General features: G+C 35.6%; 1 protein-coding gene across 1 annotated transcript in view; it reads left to right on the plus strand.

Moving 5' to 3' along the window:
* Positions 1 to 20,036, plus strand: part of METTL25 (methyltransferase like 25) — a 59,099-nt gene extending 39,063 nt beyond the window's left edge. The window contains exons 7-12 of the mRNA XM_010019080.1: positions 1,349 to 1,378; positions 2,479 to 2,552; positions 4,933 to 5,026; positions 17,616 to 17,690; positions 18,310 to 18,381; positions 19,938 to 20,036. Of these exons, the coding sequence (XP_010017382.1) occupies positions 1,349 to 1,378; positions 2,479 to 2,552; positions 4,933 to 5,026; positions 17,616 to 17,690; positions 18,310 to 18,381; positions 19,938 to 20,036 (444 nt within the window). The remainder of the gene's footprint in view (positions 1 to 1,348; positions 1,379 to 2,478; positions 2,553 to 4,932; positions 5,027 to 17,615; positions 17,691 to 18,309; positions 18,382 to 19,937) is intronic.
* Positions 20,037 to 20,250: the final 214 nt, after the last annotated feature.

The raw sequence follows: 20,250 nt of genomic DNA on the forward strand, positions 1-20,250 counted from the left end.
TTTTAGATTTCACAGAAATAACAGAAATTTGGCAATTTAAAACTTCTTTGTTTAAACATTCACAAAAGGCAAAGACTTCTCCTGTGTCACTGGATACTTTTCCTATTATTATATTTGTAATTCTCGCTATGCATTTTTCATGACTAGGGTTTTCCTTGTCTTCTAAGAGGTACAAGGGAGACAGTGCAGTGCAGCTGGGCACCCATCTTCCTAGGGGTAATGGCTGGCTAGGAGAAAATGAGTCTGCTGTGCAATGATCATTAAAAAGTTAAAGTGCTAAAGTTAAAGTGCTGAAGGCCAAAGGTTCTGGATGAGAGTTTCAATTTCAGACCCCTGCAGTACATATTAGAATCCACATCCATTTTCTAAGTAGCAGCAGGTATATGCTGGTATGAAAGTTATAGCTTATACAGCAGAAGTCAGACCTGAGAGTCAGCCAAAGCCTAGAACAGAGGAACTGCAACTACTTGGACCGTGTTGAAGAACAGTCTAAAATACAAGATCAGTTCTAATGGTAGAAGAAGGAGAAGTGGGTGATTCAGACACAAGCAGTCTTATTTACTGTAGTGGAGTTTGGGTTCTAAAGGTGACAATGACCCGTAAGTGATGAGGCAAATTTGGTTTACTATCTAATATATTATAGTGTCAGATAATTTACTGAATTTTTGTCCTCATTTCTACTAAGATCTTTAATACTCAGTTGAAATTGTTATAAATGCAGTGTCTTTTCAAGTGTTGAAAAGTATTCCATGCTTCTAATTATTTGTCATTCTTCGGCATTATGGATCATAAAAATCAAGTACTTTCATACCTAAATCAGGATTTATGATATGAAGACTAGTAAAAGATAATGCACAGTACTTTAAACTGCAGTCTCTCTGAAGTTTTTCTCTACATGCAGAAGTTCAGAATTTATCTGAATACTAGGGACTAAAAGTATTTAAAGATATTGTACCTTTAACTTTAAAATAGTTGAATGTACAAAGTGAATTAATTATTTGTATTTTGGTATGAACAGACTCAAGAAAAATGCGTTTCTTTTTAACACTTCCACAGAAAGTAATCCTCTAAAATTCTTTTACAATACTAAGAAAAGCAAACAAATTTTACATGCATCTATTTCTATACAGTTAGTTGTCATTGCTTCTCCTATAAATAAACCAAAATAACAGGAGTGAGCTGATTATGAGTCCCTAAAGGTATTAACACATTAAAGCATGCAAGCTCGTGTTATGTCACACCATTAATCTTTTAAAATGTCATCTCCTCTGACTTTTACACAATGTGTTTATAAAATGTTCTGATAAAGAATAAACATATCAGCAATTTAATTCCTTTACACTTAAAGGCTTTGGAGCGAGTTGCAGTTGGCCAAATGGTAAGTAATATTGTTTATTTTAGCCATTCTAAGATAAAATGTGTTTTTCCTCCTTGAACACTCTTAATCCCTGGCCTTTTATTGAACTTCTGCATTTCCGGAATCTAAAATGCTAGTCTGCATACACTATTTTGAATCCTGATAGATAGCATGTGTCACTATGAAATCACATCTCTATTGCTATCATTGTACTTAGTGAATCTGTTTTCTTTTGACAATTAAGAGTTTAGAAAAAAAAGTGCAGCTTAAAACTTAAGGCATTAAACTATCCTTCCTGCGTTCTTTTGCTATCTTTCAACTCAGACATAAATTCACTACAAATGTCCTTCTGATATCCCTGGTTTGGATCACTCTGTCCCAGTGTTTTATCAACTAATGTAAAAATAGAAATTGTTATGACAAAAGCTTGAACCTGTTTGTTAGAAACATCATCATTCTCATTTTTAATCTTTGTATGCTTTTTCCCAGTGAATACGTTGAATTATTGTTGTGCAAGTTATCCTTTTGGGAGTGGTGGACACTAAGTGCAAATATTTAAAAGCCAGGGCTGAGATACCTCTTCTTTACATATGTAAGCCCACTGACCCTAGTAAATGCATTTTGCTGTGAATTCTTAGTTGGCAAGCATTAGCTATTTTTATACAGATAGATCTCTCATTCACAGAGATATGAAGTTTCCAGTGTAATCTCTTTTTATGAGCATTGTACTTTCTGCATGGTTCAGACTACAGTGTGTGGTGATTCACGTAGGGGATTACTCCTTTTGTCTTTAAAACAGCCTAGGTAAATTGTTATTTTCATTTTGTGTAGTAGAATTTGGATCATGATCAGTACTTTTTCACTCTGCCAACCTTTGAACTTTTACTTCAGAGTTTCAGTTTCTTATTTTTTTCTTGCATTCATGTTTTTGTTAGAATCTGACCCAAAATCTAATTTTAACTGGATGCAAGAACATTAGTAAATTGTCCTCTTCAACCTTTTATGACTGATTGTAAAGAATACAAGCCAATAAGTAATCAAGGAAGCCAATACTGTACTGTTACTCTGATCTTAATTTCAATGTCAATTTTAAATCCTTGCTGTGGTAAAATTTTTTGCAGCTGCCTACAAAATCATTGTTTTATCGAGCTGTTCTTCAGGTTATTATAGAAGAAATTCATGGTGTCACCAAAAGGTAAGAATCTCTGAGTTCACAGAACAGGAACCAAAGATCTGGTTCTCTTATACCTCTGTTACGTAGAGAAAGTATTTATCAGAAGGCAGAAGGGTGGAAGAATCAGTCTTATCAGACTGCATGTACATAGCGTTATTAAAATGCTGAATACATTAATTCATCCTAAATCCATATTACAAATGTATTGCTGTTCCTTTAGCCGTCACTGAATTAGGTACTCTTTCGTACTGGACATGTGAGTAAAACTTCACAAGAGAACTGAAAGCAAATTCACTAAAAAGTCAATACAATCCTGGGCTACCCTTCTGCGCAGAGATTTTGGCAGCTTTGATACTGCAGAAGACAAAAAGACATTTCCATCTGTCCTGAGAAAAAATGCTTAAAGCTCAATGGCCATTGTGGCTGTAAAGGGCTACTTACAGTGTCTACACTGACATGTGCTGCACCCTTATAGGATGGCATTTGGAGAGCTGTTTCTGAGGGCCTGTCATCTGAACTATACCCTTTTTTTGGAGTTGTAGTTGGATTAGATGTTATCTAATTGTGTGGAATGTATGCCCATTAGCACTAGGAGCACATTCAGAGACACACCTTCCAGTTTAATTTAAATTGAATTTGAGCTCTGATCCTATTCCACAGTATTAATAACACATTAGAGGTGGGGAAAACTAGAAAATTCATTTCAGAAGTATATTCCTGATCTAAAATAAGTGCTAATGCAGATAGCCCCAAATCTTTTGCTAAATGTAGAGCCAAACAGCTTACCTTTCAGAAGATCAAACTCCTGAAAGAAGAAATGCTTGTTCATTTTAAAATTATGTAAAATATCATACTTAAAATCATTGCTACTAAACTGTAAAGAAAAGAAGTGTGAGCTAGATCATAATATGTTTCATTTGTTAAAGGAAGTATAGCTTGGAAGAAGTGATTAAAATTATACTTCTGAAATAAAAGCAGTGGCTACCTTAGGAAGACTCTTCCAGCTTTATTACTGATCATAATGTTATATGGTGTAGAATATCTCTCTTCAGGTTCATTCAGATCAGCTGTCCTGGCTGTGTCCCCCCACATTTCTTGCACACCCCCAGCCTACTTTCTGGAGTGCAGAGGGAGAAACAGAGAAGTCCTTGATGCTGTGCAATCACTATTTGGCAGTAGCTGAAACATTGGTGTGTTACCAGCACTGTTTTAGTCACAAATCCAAAGCACAGCACTGTATGGGCTGCTGTGAAGTTAGCTCCATCCCAGCCAGACCCAGTCAGTTTCCTTTTACCTAATCACAGTAGCTTGTGATTAGGAGGCATAATCATATGAATAAACATGAACATAATACATAAACAACATAATCATGAATTGATTTTCAGACTGCATCAGCCCAAATGCTTAGGTTCATCTGAATATTAAATATGACCACAGAAATGATTCTCAGTGAGTAAGGATCCTTGCCAGCTAAACAGCATTAGAGATACCACTGAATGAAGTCTTTCTGTTGACCTCTTTATATAAGGAGAAAGGCAGTTTACTAAGAATAAAGAAGATAAAAATTTTTGAACTAAGATATTTCTATTCAGTATTTCACTGGGGGGAGGGGAGTCTATCTCCTCCTAAGTAATTCAGTAGCTGAAAATTCTGTAGCTGAAAATTTAACTCCTATGCTGCACAACTGGAAGAGGAAATACATTAGGACACAGTCAAGAAAGAGAATTCAGACTAACAAAAACTTTGCATGTTGTTTCTCCAAGATGTTTTAAACACAGAGAAAAGAACAAATGTAAGTGTCCTGTTAGGGTAAAGTTTTCTTTCTTTTTTTTTTTTAATACGATTTCTGAAACAACCGACATATTTGGCTGCCTTCAAAAGCAGGCCACTGAGTTGTAAACAGGAGAAAATTCTGACATCATTTACTGAAACAGAAATTGCAAACATAAGAACACAAGGTAACAAGAAAAAGTGAAATTTTACTCCAACTTGGCATTTGGTCATTCCAGTGGTTGATGGAAGATAAATAACAGCAGCATTATAGTGAATTATAAAAGTTTTATAGTAGTATAGAAGGAAATATCTGTCAGCAAAAATAAGAATTTTGTCATTCATGTGGGGAAATAAAAATATGAGGGGAGAAATTAAATGCAACCTTCAACTAATAATAACCATGCTACAATCATAGTACAATTGCACAGTTGCTGTAGCTAGAAATTTCTTCAAGTGCTAGATAGCTTGTTTTATTTTAAGTAGTAGGGATAAAAGAAAAATTGTTGCTAATTTGGCAGTAGTAGCCATCCAACTGACTTACTTCTCCTGAATTAAAAATTAAGTTAAAAATGTGTAAATGTCTCTTGTTGGATGTGTAAAAGCCTGCAAATCAATACTGTATTTGCAGTGATCGACATGTTGGAAAAACTTTCTCTAAATCATCCTCCTTCATAGATTATGTCAGAAAGTCTCTGAAAAAGCTGGAACTTGATGATTCAAAGGTGAGTCACTAAATAGAGGCTGCATAAAATTCTTATATTCATATAAGTTTTTGAAGTCAGCACCACAAAGCAGTGTTTAAGCCACTGAGTTGATTTAGTTTATATATTGCTGTATAAATATAAAGTATTCTTGGTTTTATTAATATTAATAGAGCCAATCCATACTTATATATTAAAAAAAAATAAAAATCAGAGTTGGGTTTTTTTAATGTTGGGTTCGTTGGGGTATTTTAATAGATTTCCATGTATAAATTCTTTAAAAAAATTTGTTTTAAAATTGCTTTATTCTTATGACTTTATATACAACCAATCCTTTTTTATACATGGTGCTCATGGTTGGAATTTTTTTAAGCCTTTCTGGTATTTCTGAAGTTAATCCTACAAAGTTCCTTTGAGGCAAAAAAAAAAAAAAATGTAATACACACTCTATTTTATACATGCTGTCATTTAGAGGTAAATATACTTTTCAGATGCCAAGTGAAGGAGACATGAAGAACTTCTTGCCTGTGCTATTACTATACATCCTGATAAAACTAATTCTTGTACCCTTTTAAATCCAGCTGAAATACTATCCTATACAAACATGTTGCTTTTTTGTCTGTGCTTAAGTTTAAACTGAAGGTGATCCAAGAAGAGATGAATAATGAATCACATAGTAAACACTTTGACCCCTTTTTACTTTCATTTTTTTCTGCAGCAATATTATCTTGATCCCTTTGGACACTTTGAAACTGAAAAATGTAACATTATAGCAAGATAGGCAATCCCATCCATGCAGTATGTTTCTCTTACAATTTAGTTCCCAAAGTATTTCCAATTTACCCTTTAGAGAGTCTCCTTAAGTAGATCTCCTTTGAAGATCTTTGAAGGCCCAATACTATTTTTTCTTTAAATTAATAGATGTTAGGGATAAATACTAATATTTTAAAAAACTTTTCTAGATAAAGAAAAATAAGTTAATACAAATTTTAGATTTAAACTTATAAAATCTTTTGGATATTTTTTTATATTCTTCAGTGTTTTGTCTTGGTATTACAACTGCTAAATTGGTCAACAGATGGCAACATCGCATTAGGCATGGAATATGACTGTGTGAAGATCAGAACACTGTGAGAACAGTTGCGCAATAGAGACTCTAGAGAGTATGAGACAGATTATTAACAAATTTAGTACAAATCAAAGAAAAAGTAGTAGTGGCTAGTATGTAAATTATTTAAGGTAAATGTTGTAGTCTTTGGTAAAGCAGTGCTTAGAACACGTAGTCAAAATGCCAGATCACTTAAAATTTTCCAGGCACATCAAACCATGAGCTAGGGGGAAAATGCAAAACCAAATAAATAAGTAAATGCAAATGACATTGGAATCATGATTACAATGTTTAGAAAAATACTTATGCCTGATGTTTACTGGCTTTTAAAAAGGTTATATTTAATTCTGTTTGCAAATTGAGTTACCTCTTTGCTTTTCTGTATAAACAGGCACTAATATCATGCGTTTACTCCAGCTGACAGTAAAATGGTGTCTTTAAAACAATAGTGGACTGTTTGTGCAATAATCAGTTTACTAAATCATTGATTAAACTCTGCTGGTAGAGAGTTATAAATTATTTTCTTTAAAGCCAGTAAGCATGGAAACTTCGTGTCAATATGTCTGATTTTAGGCATGCTGCCTTTTGCTAGAAAGGGTCTGGACAAATGCAGATTGCCCTGAGAGAAAGCTGTCTGTCAACACTACTTCAAGCTGCACATTTGTGTGCTTGCTGAAGACCTGATTCAAGTAAATCTTCATTTTTGCTTATATTTCTTTTCATTTTTATGTACAGCTGGCTGCATACTTAAGACTGAATTTTATGCTGATGTAAACAGTATTATTTTTTATTTCCCAGCTATGTTGAAATCTGCAGCAGCACAAAACCAGTGCTATTTTGATACTACTGAGAGGAGAGTTGTTACTGCTCCCTCAACAGTGGTTCTGACACTGCAGTTTTCATTTCTCAGCACTGTATCTACACAATATTGGAGAATGCGTTAAATTCCTCTCTTCAGAAAAAAAAATACTTACATAGCTAAAAATGTGATGAAGCCTAAACATTTGCTTTCATAGACAACAAAAATCAAAGAGGAATTTATGCAGAATTTGTTTTCTAGCTTTGTTGTTAAAAATTAACAAAAGAGCAGCTGTACCACGTAGACCAAATGTCTACTTTGTCTCCAGTAATGGCCAAAAATTGATGCCTTGGGAAGATTATTTTTGTTGTTTATTTTGTCATAGCTCACTCTGTTCCTATAAACTCCATGTTGTAGGGACAGAACATTCAGTGTTGCATAGATATGGGAGGAATTCTGTTAGAAAATTGCTTTTCCCTTTCAGTCACTGTTTCACCTAATTTAACATGAAAGTGGGACTCTCGGGGATGAAGCATTCATCCCTGCTCCTTCTCTTAGGGGAGCTGGCCACTCTTACACTTGCATTGATTCTTTCAGTCAGCAAGAGCAATTGCCCTTTCCTCTTCAACAGAACGTGTTTCAGCTCTGTGACTTAAGTGCTACAAATGGCATTGCCACAGCTAAAAGTCCTTGTGTAAATATTTTTGTATTTCTAGAGTATTTGAAGAAAAAAAAAAGAACAAAAAACAAACACAAAACTTTGTTAGATTTCCTATACTTACTGGGATAGATTAGCAAAAGATCTTTCACATGGCCTGGTTTTGAGGTGATTAAAGGGAGAAGGAACTTACAAGGCTAAGGCATGGTTGCATGTCTGGGAGTCTTGGTGATCTGTGACCCAGCTAGTATCCATTTCTGCTAGTAAGTGAGCCTTAGCGGTTGGAGCTGTTTAACAAAGAGAAGCTGGCCTGGATTCATGCAAAGTGCAGTCTGGGAATAAGTAGAGAATTCTATTTAATGCTATGTCTGCTTGCAGGAACATAAACAGGGCTGGAAACACTCCTGACACATCCAGAAATAAAAATTATTAGTCACTTTGATTTCATCTCCTGCTGTATTCATACTATAGTTACTGCTATGGGCTAATAGCATATAAGATGGTTAATTTGTCTTAGTCAAAACACTTCGCAAATCACTTAACCCTTTCAGATGTAGACAAACGCTAAAGAGATGTAATAGTAACTTCAGAGACAGGGTCACCTTAGCTTTCACACACAAAAAGTTTATGTACCTGTCAGCAAGCGTTTTGTTGCAGATTTACTTGGTTTTGCTCAACCAAGCTTCCAAGTCTCACGTGACTGGTGTATTTTAGTTCTGAACAGTCTTGTGTCTGCACATAGCTTGAAGCTGCTGGGGCTTTTCCCCAGAAGAAAAGTCAGTGATTTGGCATGTGCCCCATCTAACAACCTGAGATGAGATCCGCAAGAGGAGACAGATGCTCAGTTTCCACCATCCCTGTTTGCTGTAACCCTGACCAGACTTCTTACAAACATGCTACCCATGTGTCTTTTCCTGATCTGTGCTTCAGGTAGAGCATCCCGAAAAGGTACAGCTGTCAGATCTCAACTGGCAGTTCAGTGAAGGGCTTTCAGTGAGGTATTCTACCCATCACGGTAGCATTTACATGAATAACACAGTAAGAGAAACATCCTGTAAAAAGCTCATTTATCGTCTTAAGTAATTTAAGCAACTTTGATATTTGATACCTTATGTCTATCAATGTTAGACTCAAAATATTTCAAAGCCTTGATGTAGCTATGTAGCTAAATTTTTATATGTCATATCATCCTGTATATTCTGCAAAGAATTTAGGTCTGTATTTAATTAAATAAGCTTGTTACTGCTTTCTTTCTCTACCATAACCAAAACTTTTAGGTTTGTGTATAATAAATAATTAATTTTATATAATTTTGTCTTATTTTTATAAGAATCTCTGAAAATATTACATATCACTAACTTATAAAGTAATCCTTTTCCTATATTAATTACACTTGCATTTTAAGATAAATAAATCCAAAGATGTCTAATTACATTGGGCTTACTCGTTCAGCTATACTAAAACTCCTAAATTACATCCCATTACTACATTAACTTTGTGGTTTTACAAACTAATTAATTTTTTATTTTTTTAATTTTGGAACCCAGGACAAGTGGTAAAACTGGTAAATAATACTGGAATCAAAACTTGTGTGAAAATATAATTTCTTTTTCACTAATGGGTTATTTTTTGACAGACTTCCACCCCTCCCCCCTTAAGTCTTGTGAAACTTTTAATATATTTAGTGGAAATAATTGTTACATGTTTCATTTATGGGCCAAGGCCAACGGTATGAGGTTCAACACATCTCAGTGCTGGGTCCTGCACTTCGGTCACAGCAACCTCATGCAATGCCACAGGCCTGGGGGAGAGTAGCTGGAAAGCTGCTCAGTGGAAAAGGACCTGGGGGTGTTGGTTGACAGATGGCTGAACATGATCCAGCTCATGCCCAGGTGACCAAGAAGGCCAAGAGCATCCTGGCTTGTATCAGAAATAGTATAGCCACCAAGACTAGAGAAACGCCCGTTCCACTGTACTCAGCACTGGTGTGGCTCCACCTCGAATACTGTGTTCAGGTTTGGGCCCCTCACTACGAGAAGGCATTGAGGTGCTGGAGTTGGTCCAGAAAAGGGCAACGAGGCTGGTGAATGGTCCAGAGCACAAGTCTTACAAGGAACGGCTGAGGGAACTGAGGGTGTTCAGTCTGGAGAAAAGGAGGCTCTGGGGGGACCTTATCACTCTCTACAACTGCCTGAAAGGAGTTTTTAGTGAGGTGGGGTTGGTCTCTTCTCGCAAGTGACAAGTGACAGGACAAGAGGAAACGGCCTCAAGTTGCACCAGGGGAGATTTAGAGTGGATAACCGGAAATATTTCTTCAGCAAAAGGGTTGTTAAGCACTAGTACAGGCTCCTCAGAAAAGTGATGGAATCACCGTCCCTGGAGGTATTTAAAAAACATGTAGATGTGACACTTCAGGACATGGTTTAGTAGTGGACTTGGTAGTGTTAGGTTAGTGGTTGGCAGAGATCGAGAGATGATCTTAAAGGTCTTTTCCAAGCTAAACAATTCTGTGATTCTGTGATACTATATAGCAGTAGTGGGTTTTGAAAACGGTGATACTTTTTAAGAAAATACGAGAGCATGGATATGTGACTTTTTGCTTTCATTTTATGATCCAAATGCCTATGAATAGCAGTAGCATACATGTAAAGCCTGAAAACTAAGTAGCTGAGCGGAGTGATCTCAATGCTATAACTGTACAGTAAAAAAATAGTCAAAGGTCTGAGTTTTTTAAGACAAAATAAATTATTCTGTTAATTTATTATTTTTTTTATAAAATAAGGATACATTAATTTCAAAAATAAGTGTGTTTACACTTGAGGCATATTAAAGATGTCAGTGATTTATCACTGTTTTAGAACTTCAGTTTTAATATGTGTTTCCTTTTTATAATTGCTCAGATGGCAGAGTCAACATGGATTAAAGAGATGTCTTCTCTTATTTTAAGATTAGGCAGCTATTAATGTTAGCTAAAATCTATTTAATATATTGGGCTTATTATATTTAATATATTCAGGAAACAATTTATGCTGTGCTTGCTTTCATTTATTTATATATTAGTGCTCTTTTTAAATTGATAGAAAAATAGTTCAAATTTGCTTTTTCAGATTCCTGTAGTGTTAGATGGAAACACTAGTTAAAGCGTTGCAAATTTAAAGAGAGTACTTTCAAAAACTACTGCTAAGAGATTCAGATGTCCTGATTCCGTAAATGCTTTGTGAAAATGCAGTAGTAAATTATTGCAGATAATTTCACAGTCAGTGGCTGGGAAAATGTTTGGAAACACCTCCTGAGTTTCTTGGGATCTATCCCTAAGATCATATTTTCCCCCTTTCCAGACCAAACCAGAAGCCATCTGACAAGCCTTTACAAACTTTGTAGTCTGTCTGAGGATCATGCAAGTAGAAGGCCTGCCCCCCATGTTGGCTCTTTGTCCAACCTGTGTCATGAGCTGTCCTGGCTTTAGTCCCTAATCATGTTCTACTCATGTAATGGCAAGTAGGCTTTAAGGCTATTCCTTTCTCTTTCCACACACATGCCTCTCATATGATACCATTTTCAATTTATCACATATATTTCCTAGTTTGGTCCTACACCAGCTGTGCTTCAGATGCTGTAATGTTCTTCTGATTCATTGAACACAACTATGTCAAAATACATTGAACAGAATGTTCTGCATGTTTTTTCGTAATTTTGACCCATGTAATTAAGAAACACTGTGCTCTGTACACATCATTGACAAGCAATGTTGTAATTAAATGAGCAGGTGAGCCTGGGACAAGATATAAAGCTTCTGTCCTTATGGAGCTTGTTAGGGTAAGTTGCATTACAGTATTTAGAAAGGTGCATTTTTTAAAAACAGGGTGTTTGGGCAGTTCCATCCTTCCTAGAAAATGCATAATAAGGCTTCCATGGCCATGTGAGAACATTCTAAATTAATAGACTAATCTTTACGTCATTCCTTACAGGCATGTTTAAGTTTTTGCAGGCAAAAGTAGTTTTTTATATGGATTTCTGAATTACGTTACAAGATTTTGACCAAAGGAGTGTGGTATTCTCTAAACCTATTCCAAAGGATTAGTTGAGTGAAGAATTTCTAAGCTTACATTTTGGCACTGATATAAACTCTTTAACCAAATGGATTTCTTTTACTTCCTAAATTCAAATGACTTAATAGGTTGTTCATTTCTCATCTGTAATGTTTCTCAGTTTCTGAAAATTGAGTCTTAACTAGAGAACTATTACTGGCAAATTTGTAATTTAAGTTTTAGCATGATGTACTATTTGGGATACCAATAGACTTAAAATAGTTTTGTTTTCAAATAGATTTCTTGGAAGAATGCTTAGTGCCTCCACAATGTTTTCTGAGAACTTGGTGGGTTTTGTGATGGTCTCTTCCCCCCACCCCCCCCCCCCTCCCTTTCCGTACCCCCCCCCCCCCCCCATTTCTGTCAGCTAAATTGCATTGAAAGAAGCTACCATTAAAGTAGATAACACTGTTGCTACTGTGAAGAGTGTGACTGGCTCTTTTGCTGTGACAAAACATTTAAAAGCACCTCCCCTTCTTTGGCATTTATCAGTATCTTTTAAGAACTTCTTCACACTGTATTCTCTTATGACGTTAGTAAAATGCTTACTATGTTAAAACCCTCACCACTTTAATCCTCCCAAGCTACAGTCCTTGTAGGAAGTCATCCCGGGGTGATGCTGAAAGAGAAAAAGCTGCATTTTATAACTGGTGATTTTATAACAATGTGCTGAATAATTAAAAAATGCAGCCATCATTTTGGTCAGTGTTTCATACAAGACAATTCTTTACAAAAACTTATTTCAATAAACAGAGAATAGGACACTGGGTGAATGGAGATGTGCTTCTCTTAGCTTATGATAGAGTGTCCCTGGACTTGTAATATCTCCTCAGCAATGCCTACTGGAATATCATAAAACACAGTTTGCAAATAAAGGGAATTAAGAGGAAGAATCTTACTGCGCGGTGTAATTTTACTGTTGTTTTTAAAGGTTTTGAAAAAACATATACTTAAGACTGTGGAACCGTCAGTAATGGAATTGTATAATACATTAAGACATGAACTAACCTCAATATATACAACTATACTGGAAACTAAAAAGGAGAATTTTTGCAGAAACTGGAAAAGAGAGGGACTTTCAACCTGAGAGTTCTTACAATCTTAATGTCTACCGCTCACCAAATTCAGTGTTGATATCTTTAAATGACAGCAAATACCTCAAACTGGCTGACCTTTGCTAAGATTATTTCTAATTTTGATGGGTTTTATTGTGTACAGCTATAGGACAAACATGGAGCCAGAGCCAAAACAATACTCTCCACTTTCCCATGCGTTCTAACACGGCAATTAACTGAGTCTAAACAGTCAAAAAATGAAGGCACTAAATGAATTTACACATGTAATGCATTTTACAGCAGTTGAAGGGTTGACTTTCTCTACTGTTTTCTTGGACAGAAAGAACTTAAGCTCACAGATTTCCTGGTTCATTTGTTAGTTAGCTCAGGTAACACTGGCATTACAGCTTATAAAGTATATGAGCATAATGCTGTTCTCAAGTGTAACTGTTTTTCAAACAGGCAAAATACTATCCCAGTTGTGATAGCATAACATTTTAGTCTGATGAGGAATCTTAAGAGATGTGATTTTTACTTCAGTTACATATAATTGTAAATAATATAGATTGTATTTATTTGAAATGCATTTTAAACAAAGTTTTAAATAAAATGAAGTTTCTCAGTAATTTCATTATCTATTTTACAGTATTTTACACTATATTACAGTGCATTATTTTTAACTACCTTTATCGTGGGAAAATTGTAAAAATTTGCTGTATGGTATGCTCTCCCAATGTTTCAAGCTGATTTAAGACACTCCTTTGCTAAAAGGTTTGCCTGACTGCTTTCTTGTACTCTTACTAGTGTTCATGATAATGCTGGTACAAGAAGAAAGAGGAAACGGAAATGTGCAGTCAGTGCAGGGGAAAACAGTCCCTCTGAGGCAGCAAAGATGAATTGCATCTGTTTAAAAAGACTGGAATAGCATCCTTATTAGGCTGTCTCCCCTCTGTAGGGCATGTGCAGTGTCAGACAGTAAACCAGACTTTCATTTAGTCAAAATACTCTTAGTCTAGAGAAATGCACAACTCTGAAAAAATACTCTCTGTTAAGTGTGATACCACTAATTGTCACACACCTTGTGCCTGAACGTTTTCTTTTTAGCCTATGCTCAGTCATGGTCTCAATGTTTGTGGGATTTCAGTCTAACTCGGGTGCGCGTAGGTGCGTACTATCTACCTTGCTCCCAGGGCTCTATTGACAGTTTCCTAGTGATCTCAACAGATGGGTCTGGCCTATCGTATAGTTTTAGTGCCACCACCAGAATATGGTATAGTTACAAGTAGGTCAATGGAGACCTTGCTGTCCTCTAGCTCTGTTGCATAGCCAATTCCAGTGTCTAAATAGGCCTTGCTTTGCATGTGTAAGTACAGTTCTGTTCCTGAAAATGCAAACAATAATTTACTCCTACTTTGCCTTGAAAGGACAGCTGAAGATTGTGTTCGGAACCTTTTCAAGACTGAAACCAGGTGGCAAGCTGGTGCAGCGTAAGAAAAAGCCAGTGTTATCTGGGTTTTAGTATTCTTCCATTAAACTGACTATATAATATAGCTAGCTACCAGTTACCCTTTTCATGCTTTTTTCTGTCAGTGCTTTTTGGTGGACACTTTCTCTCTTTCCCAGCTGGGGTGTTGCATTGAATTGGTTCACTAACCAAACTTTTAACTGAGGCATAGTTTGCAATAGTACGTAATCTATCTGTAGCTAATTTAATAGTACCTAATCTATACACATCAGAATATGTAGTAAGCAAGGATGGAGTGGAAAAGCATTTGGGCTCAGTACTTGAGACATTTTTTACACGGCTTTTTATTTGGCAAACATTTCACAGCTTGTTTTCTTTTAATTTGAATGTTTCATGTTAAAAAATGGATAACATAAAGGAAGCGAAAGCAGAAAGGCTTTATGATTGTATTTTTACAATACAGAACTTTGTATTTTAATTCCAAATAGCCTGTAATATCAAAAAGTCATTATACTAAACCCCTTTTAATTCTCACTTGAAATGAAAAGCTTACAGAGCAGAGGTTAAGTAAACCATTTTGTTTATTTCATGACTGATATATTTTAGTTGGTTTGACTTTTTAGAGGGGGAGAAAAAAACAAATCAGATATTTACACAGTTTTACTGAAAATAAAATATCAACAAGATCAAAAAATTATTTTTAGTCTACATTAGTACTGCCAGATCAGCTACTCAGCTTTGGCTTTGTAGCTGGGAAAAAGTGCTTTATAGATTTAAAAAGTATGGCTGAAAGACTACAAAAGTTTTTCTAACCCATCCCCTTGTTTTAAGGCAGAGTTAGAATTTTGTGTCATTCCTGAAAAATATTTGTCAAATCTTAAAGTTTCCTGCGATGGAGACTGAGAACCGCCTCTGTCCTTAATTAACCTCAAAGAGAGAAAGTTTATTCAAGTTTTTGGCTGAGTTGTTTTTGCTGCAATGCAAGCCCATTAGGTCTTACTCTATACACGGCAGACACAGTGAGGAAACTGTTCCCTGCTTCTTGGTGATAGCCTTGTAAAAACTGTTATGCCCACTCTCAATTTTCTCTTATTTAGCCTGATCAGTTCCAGTTCTCTCAGTCTTTCTTCATGGGTCATGTTTTCTAGGTCTCTGACCTCTTTTCTCTCTCAGGGATTTTTCAGACAGTTCATTTCTTTGAAATCTGATGCCCAAAATGGATGCACTATTCCAGCTACAGCTTTGCCACTGCCAAGCAGAGCTGAAGGATTACTTCCCGCGCTTCGCAGGCTGCTTTCCCATACATGTCGCAGAATGGTGATCGGTTTTTTTTGCAGTAGCTCAACTGTGACTCACACTCAGCTTGTGAACTGCTGTATCTCCCAGACTGTCATTTGGTGTTCCCCATCCTGAACAGCTGATTATTTCTGCCTGAGTGTAGTCCATTATGCTTTTCTGTATGGCATTTCAAACTTCATTTCTAATTACTACTCAAATTTCTGAAAATTATTTTAGGTTCTAGCAATGCCTTCCTGTTGTACATTTGCAGATTTACTTAATGTGGTTTTCATTCAATTGTCTGAGTTCTTAATGAAAACATTGCATTTTGTAATGGACCTTAAGTCAGCAGGTCTTTTTAATTGTTCAAATATTCAGTAACTACTCTCCGGTTGTGGTCATTCAAATAGTTTTCATTCACATTATATTACTTTAATCTAAAACTTTTTTCTTAAATTTACTTATGAAATGATGCGAAATGGCATCCAAAATCTGCTTAAATCAAAATATTACAAGCATTTGGGTTTTTTTGTTGTGAATCCTTTCACCTTCCTTCCATGCAGAGGAGACTGACTTATGATTTGTTCCTGACAAATTCATTTTGACTATAACTCATCTGCTTATCTCTCAGTGCTTTTAAATTCTTTATTTCTTCAGGTTTTTTCAGTGCATTGAATTTGAGCTTAGTGGTCTATAATAGAAGGCATACATCTACTCGCCATCTGACATACCATCTTTGAGAACTTCTCAGTGACAATGGGTCATAAATAGTTCTGAGGTGACTTCATTCCCTTCTTGGCTGTCCTAGGGTGAAGTTCATAATACATACCTGATTTGAAAACTTCTAATTTGTGAAAATGTTCTCTAGCTTTTTTTCCCTATTTTATGCTGAGATTTTACGTCTTTGCAACTGGATTAGTCACATGCTGTCAGATGACTCTTCTAATAAACCTGTGCAAAAACATATTAAATACTTCAGCTTTCCTAGTCTTTTGTTATAGAGCCATAGAATCATTCACATTGGAAAAGACTTTCAAGATCATTGCATCCAACTGTAAACCCAACACTGCCAAGTCCACCAGTAAACCATGTCCTTCAGTGCCACAGCTACATGTCTGTCATACCATTACTTTTCTGATGAGTTTTGGACTAGCTTTTTCCATAGCTGCAGCAGAGTAGCCACACTGCAAACTCCCAATACTGAAAGAAGTATACCAGGCTCTTTCGCTTCTGCTCTCTCCAGCAGCCTTCATCACCAATAGCATAGCAAACCTAATTCCCCTTCCTCTGACAGGTTCCTAACTGTCTGGTTTAGTATCCAGGACTGTGGAAAGCATAACAGTAGATATCGTGACTTTTGAAAACTGGAAGTTGTTGTGATCTGATTGCCCTGTAGAGAACAGACTTTGTGAAGGACAGTTACGGTCATAGCTCTAGCTGGCTCTCTGGTGCACTGGCCACTAATGGCTGAACTGAGGGAAGGGGTATTTGGCTTAGTCAAGTTCTTGAGCTGTCACATTCAGCTCCAAACCGTAACATTTACAGCTGTAGTGGCAGTGCTGGCAATGTTGCATCAGGTGATTTGGAAAGGAAGTGGGGGAATGTGTGGCAATTCAAAGCAAATAGAGGAAGTTTTGTTTTAAAGACGTGTAACTTGAGGCATGTAGAAACAAAGTAGCATTTCCAGACTCCGACAGTAGGTTTACTAATGTGAAATACCATCCCGGAGTCCTGACTGAAGCATGTTACTCTCACACCAGAATCCACTCCTCAGCTATTTATATAAATCTCTTGGGGATGGGGCTGAGGAGGGGACAAGATATATGAGAAAGGAAATGAGAGTGTTATCTCCACTTTACTGTGTAATACTCATTTAAGAATTGCTAGAGCTTTCTGAATAATGAATATATCTCTGTTTCTTGTCAGTGCAAACTGCTGTCTGACTAAGAGTTATTGTAAATAGGAAATGAGAAACTCCTATTGGAAAATTATTATAAACCTTAGGAAAGTGCTAGTTTGAAAACAAAAGACAGATTTCATTTTGTAGTGAGGCTTTCAATTAGGAAAAAATATTTTATTTTAAAGTTCTCTTGAAAAAGTAACCAGAATAACTGTGATACCTTTTTTGTTTTGTTTTGTTTTGTTTCAATCCCTTGCAGCTCCCAGATGGCTGTATAATGGATTACTATGAGAAATACAAGCACAGAATGAATGAGCTCGAAGCATTTAATATGGTAAAAGTTATAGGATTAATACTATTACCTTGTCTATATGTGGTAGTCTAGAACAAAGCCCTGTTAAGTTTTATGTGGAGGTGGACTGTCTTACACTGTGGTATGCAATGACAAAAACAAAGCAGCTCCCCCTTCCAAACTTTGGAGCATATCCTATTCCAAAACTATATTAGGTGTCAGTAAAATAATAAAGTGAACACATGGAAGATTCTTTTTCAAGAGGGACTATTATCCTGAAAAATGAAATGTCAGTCTCCTTTTAAACCTAGACTGGTCTCCATGCAGTTATTTCATAAAAATTCTTTTTATTAAAATTCATTATTTCCCTCTTTAAAATTGTTCTGCTTCATGTAATATCATTTTCTTGCTGGACAATGTCTCAAAACCAACTAAATAACATAGTTTCCTGGCTTTACAGCATTCCATATATTTTTGATCTTTAATGTAATCTGTTTTGAAGATGTCCATCCTGAAGGGAAAATTGGCAAGGTGTCATTTGTACAACAGAACCACTAGAAAATGATTGACCTTCCTGGAACTGTTTTGTGGAAGTGTAGCCATTTGGAAGTGTATTGTCTCTCATTCCCAAAATCATTATAGTATCTAATCTTTCTTTCAGTTGAAGGTTGTTCTGGCTCCCTGCATAGAATTTTTGATACTTCTGGATCGTGTTTGCTATCTCAAGGAGCAGGTATTTTTGCATTATATTTTATGATACCTAAAGGCTGCACCAGTGAAATGAGACTTTTTCAGCCAATTTATTACTCTGCCGACCAAAAGTCTGTTGCAGAATTATTATTCTTGTCATATTTGCAAAAGTATAAGCATTCATTCCATTATTTATAAACATATGCCCAGCAGATGTTTTTATTTTCAGCAAAGCAGCAACATTAAAGTTTATGTTCTTCTAATTGTATGGTAATTACTAGTCAATAGACAGTAAAAAAGAAATTAATTAAATATGCAACAAATCTCAGTTATAGAACATATTGAGATATTTAATTATTAAAAAGAATATTGGAAATGCTAAACAAACATTGTGCAGTACATGCTAAAGCTTACAATTTAGAACATATAATTCAAGATATTTTGAACTAGGTCCAAAATGTTTCGGATTTCCTTTTATTGTTTCTTAATTAAGATCAATGATGAAAGAGGGTGCACTTTTTCCAACTGTATAGGTCAACTGAGGTACATTTGACTAACATACAGCCTGGATATATTTTACAAGTGTAGACCTGGGATATAATAAGCAAATGCTACTGCATTTACTCCGTAATGATTTATATTACAGTGTTTCCTCTAACACTAATTGTGAGCTTGGCCATATTAACTCAGAAGCAGCAGTCATACTTTCTCTGTGCCAGAAACGTTTTCAGGACAAATAATAATTTGCCAGGAGGAAATGGTAGCATCTTCCAGCTTCTGCTCTGGGCCATGGTCAAAATATAATTTTAAAATAAAGTTTAAACCCATTCATGTGAACAGCTCTGGTTTTCCACCATAAAACTTCGATTTTAACAGCTCCGTTTTATCATAAGTGAAAATTCACTGTATTTTCTGCCACACTGCACTTGCAATAACTCAGTTGTAGTAAATGTGTGCTTTTATTCTAACTGATATTTTTACAGAGAGACAATTTGAAATTTTTAAATAATGATGTATTTTCCCAAATGCCAACCAGTTCTAAATCACATAGACATCTGTATGATTTCTGAGATGGGAAATCAGACTTGCTGCATTTAGCACTAGTTCACCTTTTCTAAATGTAATATATGCATTGATTTAATCTTGGACTGCTTGATTCACAAAATGTGTTTAGGAAGAAAAAGTAGAAATGATAAAAGCCATATGCAACAGGAAGACCGGATCCAGCTGGCCTGATTCATTTGAAAAGTCAGTTAATTAGCTTCAGTATTAGAATGTGCTGCATAAAATAAGTAGGACTTGATCCTTAATTTTTTTCTAGTTCAACTGAAAAAAACCTTAATTGGTGAAGGGAGTGGTAAGCTAACATTTGGTAGTGCCAGAAATAATTTAATGACTTGAAAATATATCCTGGTTTGGGTGTTCTTTTTTCACAACAAACTTTGTATGTTTTTCTTGTTAGATAAGTGTTTTTCCTGTTTCATATTAAGGATTTATTTTTTCCTTTAATTCTGTGTTTCAAAATGTGGACCTAATACCATATCTTAGCTTTTAAGTCAAACACATTTTCATGCACTTCAACCATATATCATTTTACAGGAAAACATTGCCTGGTCTGGACTTGTGAAGTTATTTGATCCTGTGAAATCCCCCAGATGCTGTGCAGTTATTGCTCTGAAGAAACAGTCATGTTTTTAAGTGGAAGCAAATTGCAGATAGGTTGGAATCTCTGAACTGATACTGCTCTTTCCTTATTTTATTCTGTTATTTTTAACTGTTTCCTCAAGAACACTGCTTTTCAGCTGCAAAAGTAAAAAGTGCAATGCCTCTTTGAATCATGAGAAATAAATGTCTTTTATAAATACCATTGCTTCCTTATGTCAGTTATTAAAGTGTCAAACATCCAGCTTTG

The sequence above is a fragment of the Nestor notabilis genome, unplaced genomic scaffold (assembly GCF_000696875.1).
Source record: "Nestor notabilis isolate BGI_N333 unplaced genomic scaffold, ASM69687v1 scaffold5900, whole genome shotgun sequence".
Lineage (NCBI taxonomy): Eukaryota > Metazoa > Chordata > Aves > Psittaciformes > Psittacidae > Nestor > Nestor notabilis.